This window comes from Lingula anatina, chromosome 3 (assembly GCF_051362555.1).
Source record: "Lingula anatina isolate TDL-2025a chromosome 3, LinAna3.0, whole genome shotgun sequence".
In the NCBI taxonomy this organism is placed as follows: domain Eukaryota; kingdom Metazoa; phylum Brachiopoda; class Lingulata; order Lingulida; family Lingulidae; genus Lingula; species Lingula anatina.
Genome location: NC_141769.1, coordinates 18,122,375 through 18,138,126, shown reverse-complemented (window position 1 = coordinate 18,138,126; position 15,752 = coordinate 18,122,375). Strand labels below are relative to the sequence as shown.

Below are 15,752 nucleotides of genomic sequence, written 5' to 3'. Positions count from 1 at the left end.
TGTTTATACCAAACAGTAAACTTATCATCATTCTTACAAAAAAAAATTGCAAAACAGTAGGTTAAGCGTTTAGTGCTATGTATCAGTGAATTCTTTCTTTGCTAGGAATAAGAATCTTGGACACAAAATTATCACATTGAAGGTGAAAAAAATTGACCACACATTGTAAATAACACTATTCAAAATATGCATTTTTGTCTTTAACTTCTTAAATTATGTTTAAGAGCAAACAACCAGTCCCGATTTAATGGACAGGTGGCTTTATTGAAATTAGTGGACGTTCGAGATGCAAAGAAATATGTAAACGAACATAACGATATTATGAAATTGTAAGTCGAGAAGACCCTAACGCGTAAATTAACATAAGCACTCAGATATAAATATATAACCTATGTATTTTATTTTAAAGCAGCACGCCCAAAAGTGAGAACTCAGTAATAAAACAATATTTCCACAAAAATTTCCCGCAACATATGAGCTATTTGCTTGCATATCTAATAAGATCATAGCCCTTCCCCTTTTCATCAAAAACATTTTCATCGAATGAAAAAAATTCCAAATCCTTTTTGGGATAGAAACAACATAGAAACCGATCCCATATTTAACACGCGGCATCATATGCGATACCTAAGAAAATCCTCAAGAAGGTCATCAAAGTAATTCCATGTATACGAGTATCGGCGATATCGTCAAAGCAGAAAGCATCGGAAACGCCATCATACTTCCTCTCTCCCTTTTTTGCGTTACATGGGGCTCCATAATGGAAAGAAAACAGAGCCTTTGTCAACTTTTGCGTCTTGAATCGTGCAGCAAAATCTTAGACTTGGACCTCCTGGCTGTACCCGTCCGCGCCGTCGTCTTCAGCTACCAAGTCGACTGGCCAGATCCTCGGTATATTTATCCGCGGTACTTAATCAAATTTAACTGGCACCTTGGGAAATCAACAAATTGCATTGCAACCGACGCCAGCCAAAACAAAACTTGAGCTAATCGATGAAATTGACATGCTTGTACCTTTGGGACTTGTCACGCTGGAGGGGGGGGGGATTACGGCATGAAATTAGCGGGAGACAGGCTATTGGTGGTTCTTGGCACTGAACAAATTAGTCTGAGAAAAAAACGTTATTAAATTTGAACATTTTATTGTAGCTAACATTAAACTTTGTCGCATATTTCGATATTTGTGCCGTGTTTCATTTTTGAAAACTAATTCTATTTTAGTGTTTTTTTAATGTGGCTTATGGAAGACACGTAGATCGATATTACAAGACGCACAAAGAAATAACAAACTAAAACTGTAATGGTAGTAAATCAACATCGAGTTGTGAATGCTGTAAGGTTTCTTGCGGTTTAGAAAATCCTGGGGTACTTGTTTTGTTCAATTTTCCTAATATGTGTTGATGAAAAACAAAAGCCAAATTGATGCGTTACGAAACCGTCATTTCTGGAATGGGTAGTAATCACAAGGATGCATCATGCCATATGTTACTCCGTATTCTCAAAGAAGCCCTCTAAAGCACATTCACTTCTTCATCTGGGCTCTCGTAACGCGCTTTGATCTTCAGATTTTCTTAAAGGCAACGAAAATACCGGGCTGAAAATTAATTTGCTTGCAATAAGGACCTAGAAGTCATGAACATACATGTACTTAAATCATGTACTTTAGTTTTAAGGTAGCTTTTTTTTGTATTTGAGTTTGATTTGATCCTGTTATGACTCTAGGCTAAAATAAGTCAGTATTGAGATGATTAGATTATGAATAACGGCTCCTCAGAAATACTTTATAAGATAAGACATGCAGACATGTGTTCCGTTATTCTTGTCTAATTTAAAGATGACATATATGCGAATTACTGGAGAAAACTAATTCATCAAATCAGATCTCAGTTGCTCGCTGTATAACTTTTGAGGAAATCATTGTCAACTTCACAACTGATGTTCATTAAGGCATTGTTCACAATCGGATTCTTAGATCAATTCTCGAATTCCAGTCGGTTCGAAATTGAGCATTCGCCATCTCATTAAAGTTTCAAGAACATATCTTTTTATGTAAAAACCATGCATGCTTTGTCTTCAAACCTTGATTCGTTTCACGCACACACGCACACACACACACACACAAAAAAAAAAAAAAAAAAAAAAAAAAAAAAAAAAAAAAAAAAACTATACCTCTGAAATAATGAGAAGATGCCCATTCCTCGGTTCAGCGCAGACAAAACGGAGATATTATTCTGGTAACAGTGGTTGAGCCAGTTAACTTTTTTCGTGACCTCAGTGTACTCACAAGTGTGTTGATACAAAATACAAGTGAAGTATTTTAGCTTCGGCTCAGTAAAGGTTTTTTTAAAAAGAATATCGGTTAATCATAAATCATCTGTTTTCATAAAAGAGGACTATATTTGCTTTTAGTCAACATCGTGAGGGCATCTTCAGAAAGGTTTCCTTTGAAACTGCAACTCAATTCATGAAGATGGTTTGTTAAATAGATATGTATATGTAGATATTGTCGGTCACTTTTACATAACCAAGTCATACGGAATAGCAGAAGATTTATTATTGCAAAAGTTAGCATGATATCTAATTCCAATGTACTCCCACCTCTCTCTCTTTCTCTCTCTCAACCCCCCCCCCTCCCCCCACAAACACTGACATCTTTTAAAAACATATTTCATTATAATTACCATGTCGTGTGATAGCGTACAAAGAAGAATTTACCCACAGCGAATGTCGCTGCATGCTGCATTTAGAATAAAGAGCGTCACTTACACGGCGGGCACTTCTATCTAAATATTACATCCGCCTTGTGTGAATCAGATCATTTTTTTTTTCTACGTCGCGAATCACAATAACATGAATTTCAAAAGATAATGTGGGACGAAGAACACAATGGTCATAAATCAGCTGCCTATTAGAGCATTCCGGAGGTAGTAATTGTAGTAAAAACCTGTCCGTCTGACAATCACATAATTTATCCCCTTTCTCAGCGTCTCTGTCGATATCGTCTCCTTATCGAATTATTGTAAGGCATATGCACAAAAGAAAGAAAAGGGGAAAAACAACGTGCGTATATGTTAGGCAATAATCATCTCTTTTTTTAATGTGGAAACAGCATTATTACTTCATTTTAATTCAGATATTCTATTAGCTGTCTTGTCTGCTTCATAAGGGGACTTATTCAGTGGCTGCTGGTAGAAATAAATATTCACCATACTCTAGTTGAATGTGATGAAAACATTAAGCAAGGCGGAACCACTGCTTTTAATATTATTCTTTGTACTGCAACATGTACCGATGTGTTTAGGAGTTCTCTGCACTTGAATGCAGGCCGTGTGTATTTGTTATCATTTCATTCGACTTTAGACATATGTCCCTTTCAAATAATGAATAAGGAAGTAAATATAGAGCATTAAATTATTCACCCGTGCGTAATGTCTACTTATGTTTTCACATCATATCGTGTATTGTTGATACGTCATTATTTGGTCGTAATTGCAACAAGTTGGCGCTTTTGTGCGGGCCTTACGTCATACTGGTTGGTTTTGAATGAAATCTCGTGTTCCACTTTGTAAACGACTCGTAATCCATGACCACACTAAAGAACTCCATTACAGACCATTATCACACAGAGACAAATTGTCTTTCTCGCGGAGTTGCCTCATTGAAAAATAAACGTGAAGACGCAATAGATCCTTGTACACATGGGAAGTGTTTTAAAACGTTTGATTACAGCCTTCTGCACCAGCAACTATATCGTGCATTGAGTTATGCAGATATCAGCCTCCCCCCTTCCTTTAGCCCCTGCTAAACGGGGCCCTTGCACGTTATTCTTAACACATTCAGGTAAAGATGTTTGACCTGTTTTTTCATATTACTTTTTTCTTTTTCTCAATACAAATAAATGTTTATTTGTGTTTTGTTAGATCACGTATGACAGACTGACGCGATTTCCCGAAGGAATCGTAATTATTTACAGTCTGGGAAGATTGTGATGATCTCTTCAAATGTGAGAGTCGATATCTTAAAGTTATTAATGTTATTTATTTACAACCTCTATATCGAAAGAACACAGTATTGTTTCATTGTTCGAGGGGCGCTTCTGAGATAGCTTAAGTTCATTTGAAAGCATGAGATGGCGCATTGACAGCTTTCTTATTAAACCATCTATGACTTTTCAAGCGAATCTCGCTTTGATTGTTCCGCACGAAGATTTTGTATTGTATATGCTTTGATTGTTGCTGTTGTTGTTTTAAATAAATTAACTCCTTGACTACACATGTACATTTGTATTTACAAGGGAAGCATAGGGACTGACACGTGCTTGGAAGATAAACGGATGTGCAACACACGCGGACATACTTGAATTGTTTTTTTCTTTCTTTTGTTTTTTGGGTCTAATATTGAAGAGCTTCATGCCGCATGTGTTGAATTTCTCTTTCAATGGCTTCTCACTTTTGAGAAAATAACGGTGATATATATCGTAGCCTCTCAAGTGAACTATATCACGGCGTCAACAGAGGGATAAAGTTTCCTTCCTACGACTTCCTTGTCTTTGCTTGCCTTCTAATTGTCTCTTTGCCATAATATTGCTCTGCGGCAGGGTGCGTTTTGAGGCTATGGGTTATAAATATAATAACATCATGATTGGGTGCAATAGGCATCACATCTGTTATTGCTGCCTTGAACATGGAGCGTGAGAATACTAGCCATGTCCTTGTGAAACAAAATTGGTTGCGATTTTAATGGTGACATTAAAAAGGCCCATAATGCACCCGATAGCTAGATAGTTAAGGTGCAGAACACCGGAATGGATGCAAAGGAGATTACACAATTTTGCAACTGTTTTCAATTTCAGGGATGGAAATTTGGTGGAAAATCTCCGACCTGAGCGTGCGTGAGGACCTCTCACTTCCACAAAGAGGCACGTGCAGCCTCTCGTGGCGCGCAGAAATGGCGCGTGCTTGAGCCGCGTGCCATTGTGAATCACAGCGCTAAACAGATGGGGAGTTTTCTTTCAGTGTATATCCGCATAAATTTGATTAGGAAGCGCAGGCCTATCGTATTTTCCCCTAAAAGCAGATCAAGTGAAGTACTCGGAAAAGACTTGCATGAGTGGATTAGGGTATTAACGTTGACTTAATGATGTTTTTTTATAAATCTTTGTTTATTTGAAAGAGCCTGTTTTCAGAAAAGAAGAACATGTTTGCTTTCCGTCAACGTCAGGAGAACACCTCTGATAAGCTACCTTTAAAATTAAAATATGAACAATTATTATTATTTCATATCTCTACAAATAAAGAAAAAACATGAAATTGTGGCATGTCAAATCAATCTAAATATATCTTACTCATAAATTAATAGGAACATTCACAGGGTTTCCCACAGATAAAAAAGACCTTCATCGAATAATATTTACAACAAATTTCCAGCGCCAATAAACCGTTACATTATCAGGCCTTAGTACGGTTTAACATTTAAAAACGTTAAAACATTCAAGACAATAAAAAAAACGTCCATTATCGCTAAAATCCACAAAACAATGTTATCTTTTTCATCATCGAAAGCAGTTGCAAACTAAATTACATAAGATAACTGGATACGTCAAAGAGATAGCAGAAATAACGTGGGAAATAAATTCTCTGAAATTCTCTACTGGCATAAGATACCTCGAACTATGACAAAGTTGAGGTAAATGCGAGCACAAATTACAACCAGTGGGGTAAAAACCAATGCACGTGGACGCAAGGTTAAAACCGAACTGCTCGTTTTAAATAACCACATGTATATTATTTTAATGATTGGAGGATTTATAATTGAACGCAAATGGCAATGATAACCTTGATATCAAATATTAAGACGATATCAATTTGTTTCATTTTGGCAATTGTGAAAAGGGGAGCGAGGTCTTCTCTACTTTTACCTGACAAGAAACAACTATCACGTCTTATTGTCTTACTCCGTTTTTCATTTATTTTAAAATTAGTTATTATCCCAAGTGATATTCATTGGATACATCTTGAATCTACATACAATGATAGAAACATTTCTAATTGTTAAAAAAATACTGAATTACATTCGTTATCTTTTAAAAAATGTTATGATCGGATACGTTTTACCATTTTAGTCAGACGAATATAAGTATATGAGTTATCAAATTGTGTAAAATATTTGAACGTTTTAATGCATGGTAATTATGTATAGTTACCCGTTTTGTTTACTCATGCTCACGTGTCTTTGTAAAATGCTTGCGTGACTTATCCAAAATTAATTTTAGTATGAAAAGATGAGGTTCAAATACGAACACTCAAAAAAGTTCACAACAAAAAAAAACGTAAATACATTAATTTCTACAAACCTTTTGAAGAAATATATGAATAATCTGAACTTCTTAATTTCTTATTTACTCGTGTGAACTTATATGATCAATGTAACATTAAACGTTTAAAAAATCTGGTAAGAATCAGGAGAACTGTATTCTTAATATTTGTATGCGTGTGTACGTGTGTGCGCTCGTGCACATTTATTTGTGTAAACCCCTTTGCTTACAAACTGCAAGACTACCTGCGTATCATTCAATGCTAAAGAAGGCAAAGACATGGTGTAATTTCTCGGGCGTCTTTTTAATGACAGTTACTCAATGAATATACAAGAGCTAAATAACCTTCAATGGTTTCATTTTTCTTTTGTTTCTAAATGATAATATGATATAAAATTCAAAATATTTTAAGAACCAAGTTAACCTGCCTGGTGCTGATATTGTTCAAATGACCAATGTGCATGTAAACGCACACAACTGGGCAAATACCTGGGCAGGGCTGTACGAAGAGATGTAAGACCTTGTTCTGAAAGTGTGGACTTTTTTATTGCGAAACCTGCGAGATTCATAGAACTTGGTTCAGATTTCGATTTCGAGAGGCCTTTTCCTGACCAAAAAAGGTCTTAAATTCACCCCCCTACCCCATCCCCCTCCGAATCCTCCCTGCCTACGACCCTGTGAGGGCACATATTTTTAACTAAACCTTTGATATTCGTGTTTCAATTACGGATAGTACTATTAAAAAATCATTTTACTCTGTTCTTAGATAATGCCCACTGAAATTAATTACAGTGACTATTATACATGTAGCCACAAAATGTTTTTAAGAAAATGTGCCAAATTCGTTATTTCTAAGTCCTTTTCTTTGGTAGGAACATTTTTCATGATTCACAGAACATGCAGGATGGGACAATATTCAACCGTGTTTGGATTACTTGGTGGACAGGGAAACGACCTAAAAATGCGTGATTTATTACCAAGTGCAATTGTGTCTGGTGCGACGCACACGCAAACGCACACACCCACGCACACACACATTCAAAAACGGGTGCGTTCGCACACCACTCAGTTCCAATTTTATTGAAAACAAAAATATTGTTACAATGTCCTAAACATTCATAATTTGAACTGTGCTTATCGTGCTGTTTTTCACATTCAACGTGTAATTGAAAATGAGAACAAGTACTATCCACTGCGCCACCTGTCGTCTTTATAGAATGACGATTGGCAGAGTAGAAGCAGTGTGTTAGGTGTACCCCAGTAAGGTGCGACTTTGTGTAAAAATTATGAAAGCGTGTAATTTTTGTGACTGGAACTTGAATTATCGTTCTAAGAGATCTGCCTCAACTTTTAGTTACAGCCATGTACCCAGGCACACGCGTGCGCGCACGCACACACACACATACACACACACACATTTTTTTGTGTATATTTTGGTGTGATAATTGCAATAAGTATATCCATATTGTTTTTATTTATTTCAATGGCTGACTTTGCGCTTTTGTAAGGGAGACAATGAGGTGACTGCTAGTTTAACATATCCAATAAAATCTCACAAAATCAAAATTTGTATAATACCTTCATACAAAAAACATACAATAAAATATACAAAATCAAAATGAAGAGCATCTCAGATCTATCGGTCACGTGACAAACATAGACAGTAACGTCTGCGCTGATTACTGTTCAACGAGTCAATTAAAGTCAATTAAGATAACCTAAATGTGCCACAATGTGCCTCCCCCCCCCCCCCCGTCTTTGCCCCCTGGTGTTGGTTCAGATTGGTGTTGTATTAGATACAAATCCAATGGGATAGCCCCGACCTTCAACCCCCCCCCCATGGGGAACAGCAGAGTTACTGGATACAGATGTGGCGTGAGAGAAGATGAAAGAGACAAGTCCTACCCGTACTGAACTGCCTAAACTGAGACGGATGGAGAAATCACATATCGGACAGTTAGGGTAATCTAATCACCTCATTGACTAGTGCTCAGGCCCAACATCACTGACGAAAATCTCCATTGTGACCAGAGTATCTGAGGTAGGCTTTAGAAAAAATGTGCAGAAAGTTTTAATTTTATATTTTTTATCTTACATCCGGAAATTCGAGATCTGATGAAAGTCAATATTTACCAAAAGAGAAACTTTGACTTTGACATCACACTACTGGGTTCTTTAAAAGAATATACTGAGCTCAGAAAAAAATCTTTTATTGTATAAAAAACATTTGCCTCATTTTCGGCCTTACAAGCTCACGGTACCCTTACCGCTGGTAAGGGTACCGTGAGCTTGTAAGGCCGAAAACTGAGGCAAAACAAACATACACTAGACCTAGCAGATTATACAGGGAAAAATGGGAAAATCCAAAAATTGTAAAATGATCGTCTATTTATCTAAAGACATATTTGTGAATATCCTGTGAAAAGTTAATCTGTGGCCCTGGTAGAGGGTAACCTACCGGTACCATATAATTATTTCCCCCAGAATATTTTAGCTGTACCTAACATGTTGAACTACATGTAATATGTTTTTGGATGGAGGGGGGATCAGTTTTATCCGCCGCAACAGAGCAGGTCGTAGATTTAATAATCGTGTTTTTTTAGTGCTATTTCCCTAAAATTCGAAAACTGGGATTTTCTCTGTCTACAGTGTTGTCTTTTAATTTTTCTCGCATTTTACAAGCCGAAGTCGTGTCGCCAAAGGATTTTAGGCTCTTTGTACGCAACACGTTTCTGTGCCGAAATGCTTACAGGACAAACAACTTATTAGCCCGTAAATTACGTAAGAAAACTACATATACAGCGCCCCCCGAGCTAGATACGACCAGTCGATCGTATTAATTTCAATTAGTTCAAACAGAAGCGGAAGCGATCATATTAAGGAGAATAACCCCCCCCCCCCCCCCCCCCCCCTGTAGCGTAAAACCGTGTTTGGACCAGTCTTGTTTCTATACCGCAAATTGTATGCTAAACGCCCCGTGTAAAACGGGATCCGAGGGATTCAAGCTGAAGTTTAGTTTGAGGGTTTTGGTATCTGATTTTATTGTTTTGAAAAAAGGTCAATCGTTTGGCTATCTTCTAAGTTTTAATGTAAGTTAAAGACAGTGATAAGGACTAAAGTGCCTTTATATCTTGCAACAGGGAAACTTACGATTGTGTTTTTGGGCGAGGCTGATGAAGAAGACTCTAATTGTATACTGACCTAAGAAACCAGAAAAACCCAAAAGATAGAAGATGGACCCGATTAACAGAATGGATTTCGAAGCTTTCGTTGCACATTTTGGTAACGTTGTACAAAAGAATCCACTTTGTGCGGCTTCAGTTTGGACGCTTCGTCCGTTTACCAGTGTGGCTGAAATTCACCGATATATTTGTGAATTTCTGGATAATCTTCCACCGTATGGTGAGTAAACTGTATTGTATTTGAATGTTTTTCCTTATAATCAGAGTAGAAAAATCAGATCTTTACCAATCAAAATAAACCCCTTTGGACTTTGATAAAAAGAGAAAAGTCAAAAGTATTTTTTGTTTGAGAATGCTTTTTTTTAAACTACAATTTCGTCGACAAGGTAGTCATGAGTTTCCAAGGGTAGAGACTGACCGATTCAGGCCTTTGTCTGAAATCAATATCATCTGCACAAAGACAAAACGCCTTCGGAATCCCGGTGTAACGTGACAGAGAGTCACCCATGATAGAGAGACCGCTTCCCATTCATTTGTACAGGCGAGCCTCGCCCTAGATTTTGACCCACTTCAGTCAGGCTAACCCTAACCATTATAACTGAATGGAGGGGGGGGGCTTTCTGTTACAAAGACCCTCAGTTTCGTTACACTGGTCTACTTATAGGTGACAATCAGCCATGTTTTTCTCAACTGACAGTTAAGATAATACCCTCCGATTGTTTGCTAGGTTTCTAAAACACGAACTTTCACTTTCTAAAATGAAATGGAATGTCCAAAAGAACCTTTTAATGTTGGCTCTTTTTTTCCAAATTCACAATTGTACAAGAAACTTTAACCCAGCTAACACAAAAATGTTGCTAAAATGTTATTTTTTTAAACGTATTCAAAACATTTTCAAAAACGTTATAAACACGTTTTTGATAACGTACACACACTGGACAAAAGAAGTGTCACCCCTACTGAGCCAGTACTATGGGGGAGATAAATGACTGTGGAATGATATGCTCCTGGTATCATTTTATTAACATTAAATTTCACAAAAAATCACAAAATGAGAACAAAATATACATTCTACCAAAATATGCAGTTTCAAGTCCAAAATTAGTACTTAGTGGCATAGCCACGTGACCTAATAATAGGTGCCAGTCTACGAAGCAAGGTTTCATATAATTGTCTGATGCGTTCAGGGCTTATGCTGGCCCAAGCATGAAACACTGGATATAACAGAGTTTCTCTGCTGGATAGACGGGCATTTGTGAAAAGTTTTGACATATCATTCCACACATTTTCTATTATGTTTGCATCCGGACTCTGGGCAGGCCACATCACCCTGCGAATGTCCTGTTGGTCAAACCAATCATCAACTGCTCTGGGCCTGTGACAAGGAGCATTGTCATCCTGGTGAACAAATGGATAATTCCTGTCACCAAACATGTTAGTAATAGATGGTAGCAAGCCTGACTCCAAAACATCGATATATTTCTAGTGATTCATGTTTCCATTAACCACTATCAATTCGCCCAAGCCATGGATGCTGATGCAGTCCCACACCATGATGAATATGCTGCTCCGGATTCGAAAATTCAGTGCATGTGGTTCAAATGCTTTACCAGCAGTTTGCCAGCATAGTACCCGTCTGTCATCAGAGGTCAGACCAAAGCGACACTCATCAGGAAAAAATATATAGGACCAATTGTCATGAACTGTCCAGTTCCAGATCCTGTTGACCCTAGTTTACTCTACGTTGCCTGTTTTGTAACGATATAAGAGGTTTCAGTGTTGCTACCCTGCTGTACACTCTCTGAGCAAGTAACCGACGCCTAGCAATTTTCACAGACACATTCTTATGTGTGAAATCGTTCCACTGTGTTGTCAACTGACAAGCAGTGTCGAACTTTGACAACCTGGACATCAAAATCAGTCGTCGGTTTTCACGGCCAGTATTTTTTTCTTGCACGACCCATCAGAGGCAATTTGTCTCTTGATCCAGTGTTTCTATACCGAGACCAGACCCTCTGCACGGTTCTGACTGAACAATTCAATTGTATCGATATTCTGACATTGCTTATATTCCGCCTCTTCAGGTTAATAACTTGCACCTATAACCGTTAGATAATTGCCTGTATCTTGCCATATTGGAAGAAGACAGGAATAACATTTGCTGTGCATGTACAAGACCAACAATACAATTCCATGGTATAGCGGTTTTATACTCATTAGTCACATTATAAGTAGACCAGGCATTATAAGTACCCAAGATCTGCCTACTTTTATTACTCTGAGTTAGGGGGTGACACTTCTTTTGTCCAGTGTGTGTATATGTTAAAAAGGTACACACGTAAACGTCGTCCCCAACAATTTTCTGTAAATATTTTAAAATTATTGCGATATGTTTGCATAAAATTTTAGCAATGTTTTTGAGTAAGCTGGGTGTAGCTTACCAGAGTATTTGCCCATAGCGACATACACGAGAGAAAAATATTCAAAGATAAACAAATGGTACTTTCAAAATTAAATAAATTGCCTTTCGAAAAAGTACACCTGAGGATGTGCAAATGGGCACTAAGTCAGCGAAAAAGTCTGTAGAGCTGAATTGGGAAGATTCCCCTCTGTGCTCTGATATTGTAAAGCAGAGTGCAGAGAAAATGGACCACGATAAACTGGTCAGTCCAAAAAAATGTATCATGCACAAAAGCCATAAACGTTTAAATAACTGAAAGTATCAGGAAACGAAATACCCATCACTAGCAAAGATCCTATTATCATCTTCTATTTCTCAGTACTCGTGCTTATTCCGTTAACAATGTAATGTGTATAAAAATATATTTCTTTAAGGTAAAGAAGGAATCCTACGCTGTCTACCGGATCTGGCCGGGCGGCTTGCCGCCATGGGGAAGTTGAGTAAGGAGTGCTCGAGAGAGCAGGCCATTGCTGGGTTGGTAGATCTAACGCCCGAAGAAAGGGCAAGACTGACCGAAATGAACACAAAATACAAAGCCAAATTTGGCTTTCCATTCGTCGTCTGCGCGAGAGAAAACCGAAAGTGTTCAATTATGAAGGGAATAGAGGAAAGTCTTGAGAACACTCAAGGGCAAGAATTGTTAAGAGGGATAGATGAGGTGAAGAAGATTTGTTGGCTGAGACTCCTCGACGTCGTAGAAAACATAGGAAAAGCGCACTTCGATTATAACTCAAAACTCTGAGAATACAAGCACAGAAAAGCTCATATAGACATTGAACCATTACTGTACAGACGCTCGGCACTGCTGAGGTAAAAATGCCGATTCAGACAGCTAATTATCTCACTATGACGGGCAAAAGGTACCCCCAACCAGGGCTGCAGTTATTATTGTGGACATTTTTTGCTGAATCGACTGAGAGCCAAAATGTCTGTCTATTTATCTATAGACATATCTGTGAATATCTGTGGAAAATCAATCTGTCGCCCTGGTTGAGAGAAGACAAAAGGTTACGCAAAATATTTTATTTTGATCGGTTGTAAAAACACCATCAAAAAATTAAAAAAAGTAATAGAGTAAAATGATATGTTTATTGGTTCATTATTATTATTATTATTATTAAATAAATTTACCTTGGCCTTAGTGACCTTATTTAGAATTTGAAAGAGATCAACGTTTCTGTAAAACGACCAAGAAAAAAATACGCCCTGCATGTACATACAAAAAAGAAGCAACAGAAAAGAAGCACAATATGCTTACTCTCAAGTCCGAAATAATTTTTTCTTAACCAAGAATTATTCAGACATGAGCCTAGGATTAAAAAAAAACTGAACATTTATCATGTGACCCAACACCTCAGGAACCATCAGGGTTAAATTTAAAAAACGCGGAATTACGCTTTTCAGCAGAAAAAAGCTCATGTCTGATTATTTAAAAACGTGAAAGGGTGAAAAAAACCCGTTTATCAAAACAACATGCAAAATGTACCCAGACTAAAAGTCGATACCTACCTAAAACGTGTTTGAATAGAAAACTGGTCTTCAGGATAGGTTATAATGCAAGGAGTTACAATAGCCGCGCTCCGATGTCTTATTTTAATTTTCTTTCTTAATTACACACTGGTTACGGAGAAAAGTAAGAGGCAAAGGAAAACAATGAAACTAACGCCTTTGTAATAAAAGTAAGCACAGGATATATGCATGCAATTTCTAGCACCAAGAACTTTCAGTATTAGAAATAGTTTTAAGATATCGATAATTTTCTTAGCTTTAAAATATTCCATGGGCTTCTTATTACACTTCCTAATACCAGTGTTACAGGAATGGAGGTCCTAGGAATATAACCCGGGGATCGTTATGATAAGTACAGGTTAGGATTAGTTTGCGAATTGGGGTCAGTATATGGGACGAATGTCATCTGTACAAAGTAATGGGGAACGAGTTTCGGTTCCTTGCGGACTACCATTCTTGCCACACTTGGTATTTTACCACTATTATTCATCATAACTATAACAGTAAACAATTCAATTTTACACCTCTAAGTCCTTCATCATAAAGACTGCATTTTCAATATAAATATAAATTCCATATAAATTCCACTTCCCTATATGTGTCAAAATTATTATAAGTTTATGGAGATCACTCCAAGTACCACACTTTAGCATTGCAAACCAGTTACAATTTAGCACCGGGGTGATTTTCCATAATGTCAAGCAATCGTAGGCGGCATATTTTCTTCACTTCTTCAACCCCGGTTAATGTCTCAGTTTCAAGATCGTTTTGTACCCGACGCTCAAGACCTTTAAGTATAGCGTCCTTCTTATTCTCGCGTGCACAAATAACGAACGGAAATCCAAATTTGGCCTTGTATTCGGTGTTTAATTTGTTTAGTTTTTCTTTTTCCTCGGCTGTCAGGGAGTCCAGTCCGGCAGCTTTTTGTTCCTGGGTGGACTCTCTGGTCAACTGACCGGCCGCCGCTAGTCTACCTGCTAGATCTGGGTGACTCCTCAATATGCCCTCTTTTCCTGCAAGACCGACAGAATGCCACTAATCAAACAACAGTGATATTAGCGAGAAAATGTGTTGGAGTCTTCATAAAAAACAAATAAAATATGCTAACTCGTGAAACTCGCATGTGCCAAGAGGCCAAACACAGAAAGATAACAAAAATCTAAAAAGTTAGTCTCATTTTATATACATTGTACTTAAATCTACTCATATAGCCTAGGCCTACAAGAGCTTTATGTCGTGTTCTTGTGTGATAAGTTATTTCTCAGTTGCATGTAGTGGCAGTAGTGACAGGGCCTACAAGAAGTAGGTCAGCCTGGATCCGTTTTACATATGATAAAATGGTAATGTAGGCCCTAATGGATCCAAGGATGACCCAAATTTAAAGGTATTGCATGTAGGCCTATCACATACACTGATAGGTAGCCTACTTTGTATATTGAACAAGTTCCCCATTACATATAATGGTGGGCTTTGGCAAGCTCTGAATGTGGGTCTATCCATAAATGACTGTCGCAGCCTTAGTTGAGCACGGTGGCTTAAAGAAATGTTGTAGAGAAGTGGCGTGCATTGTTACTTACCATTACGAGGCAAAAGATCAATAAACTTGTTTAGCTGGTTTTGAATGTCGTCGACGTCAGAGAAAGGTCTAGACGACCATATCGCCGCAGCAATAAGGCTACAATTCTCAACGATATTGCCAAACAGGGAGATGAAAGCATCAGAATCCAGGGCATTCACGTCCTCGATTTTCATCCCTTATGTTATGTAGTGACAAGAATTAACGTGGTGGCCGGGAATCGGTCACTCTTTTGTTAATGGAGGAAGCAGTAAAGGTTGCATTGCATCCAGCGCAACTATCGCAATGGTAGTTGCGGGGACAAGCTACGGGGTAATGTTTGGTGCTTTAATAATACTATGAATAAAAATGATAATAATCATAATTGGTATTAGTATTATTTTGTCTTTCATACCGAGAAAGATCAATTTGTTATTTTAATGGGGTTAATTTTTTCAGTAATCACCGTTTGTGAAATACCAGCCGCATAAAGGACACGGATTAAATAAGTTACGAATCAAAATTAGAGTTATAATTGACCACCGAGTCAAGAGGTATCACTGTTAATGTGGCCCTTTTTATCTGCCTGCTACTACATGTATCATTAACAATTTTCCACATAAATAATAAATAAAATTTTCTAAAACAGGTCTTAGAGTTGAGTACATAAATGCGGGCAGAGATCAAACCGTGTCGTAGGCCTAAAGTGTAGGCCTAAAGATACCCGATCTT

General features: G+C 37.6%; 2 protein-coding genes across 2 annotated transcripts; one reads left to right on the top strand and one right to left on the bottom strand.

The window, feature by feature from the left end:
* Window positions 1-8,059: 8,059 nt before the first annotated feature.
* LOC106153015 (2-oxo-4-hydroxy-4-carboxy-5-ureidoimidazoline decarboxylase) lies at window positions 8,060-13,081 on the top strand. The gene is made up of 3 exons (XM_087009566.1): window positions 8,060-8,354; window positions 9,454-9,715; window positions 12,331-13,081. Exons 2-3 carry the CDS (start codon window positions 9,547-9,549, stop codon window positions 12,696-12,698), a joined length of 537 nt encoding a protein of 178 aa, XP_086865692.1. The 5' UTR covers window positions 8,060-8,354; window positions 9,454-9,546; the 3' UTR covers window positions 12,699-13,081.
* Window positions 13,027-15,297, bottom strand: LOC106153012 (2-oxo-4-hydroxy-4-carboxy-5-ureidoimidazoline decarboxylase). Its single transcript, XM_013526776.2, has 2 exons — window positions 15,043-15,297; window positions 13,027-14,478 (listed from the first exon to the last, which is right to left on the bottom strand). Exons 1-2 carry the CDS (start codon window positions 15,215-15,217, stop codon window positions 14,129-14,131), a joined length of 525 nt encoding a protein of 174 aa, XP_013382230.2. The 5' UTR covers window positions 15,218-15,297; the 3' UTR covers window positions 13,027-14,128.
* Window positions 15,298-15,752: the final 455 nt, after the last annotated feature.

Excerpts from the sequence above, each read along its gene's own strand:
- LOC106153015 (XM_087009566.1), top strand. The coding sequence starts at position 9,547 with ATGGACCCGATTAACAGAATGGATTTCGAAGCTTTCGTTGCACATTTT. Across the intron at positions 9,716-12,330 it reads GGATAATCTTCCACCGTATG|GTAAAGAAGGAATCCTACGC; the intron begins GTGAGTAAACTG and ends TATTTCTTTAAG.
- LOC106153012 (XM_013526776.2), bottom strand. The coding sequence starts at position 15,217 with ATGAAAATCGAGGACGTGAATGCCCTGGATTCTGATGCTTTCATCTCC. Across the intron at positions 14,479-15,042 it reads TGATCTTTTGCCTCGTAATG|GAAAAGAGGGCATATTGAGG; the intron begins GTAAGTAACAAT and ends TCGGTCTTGCAG.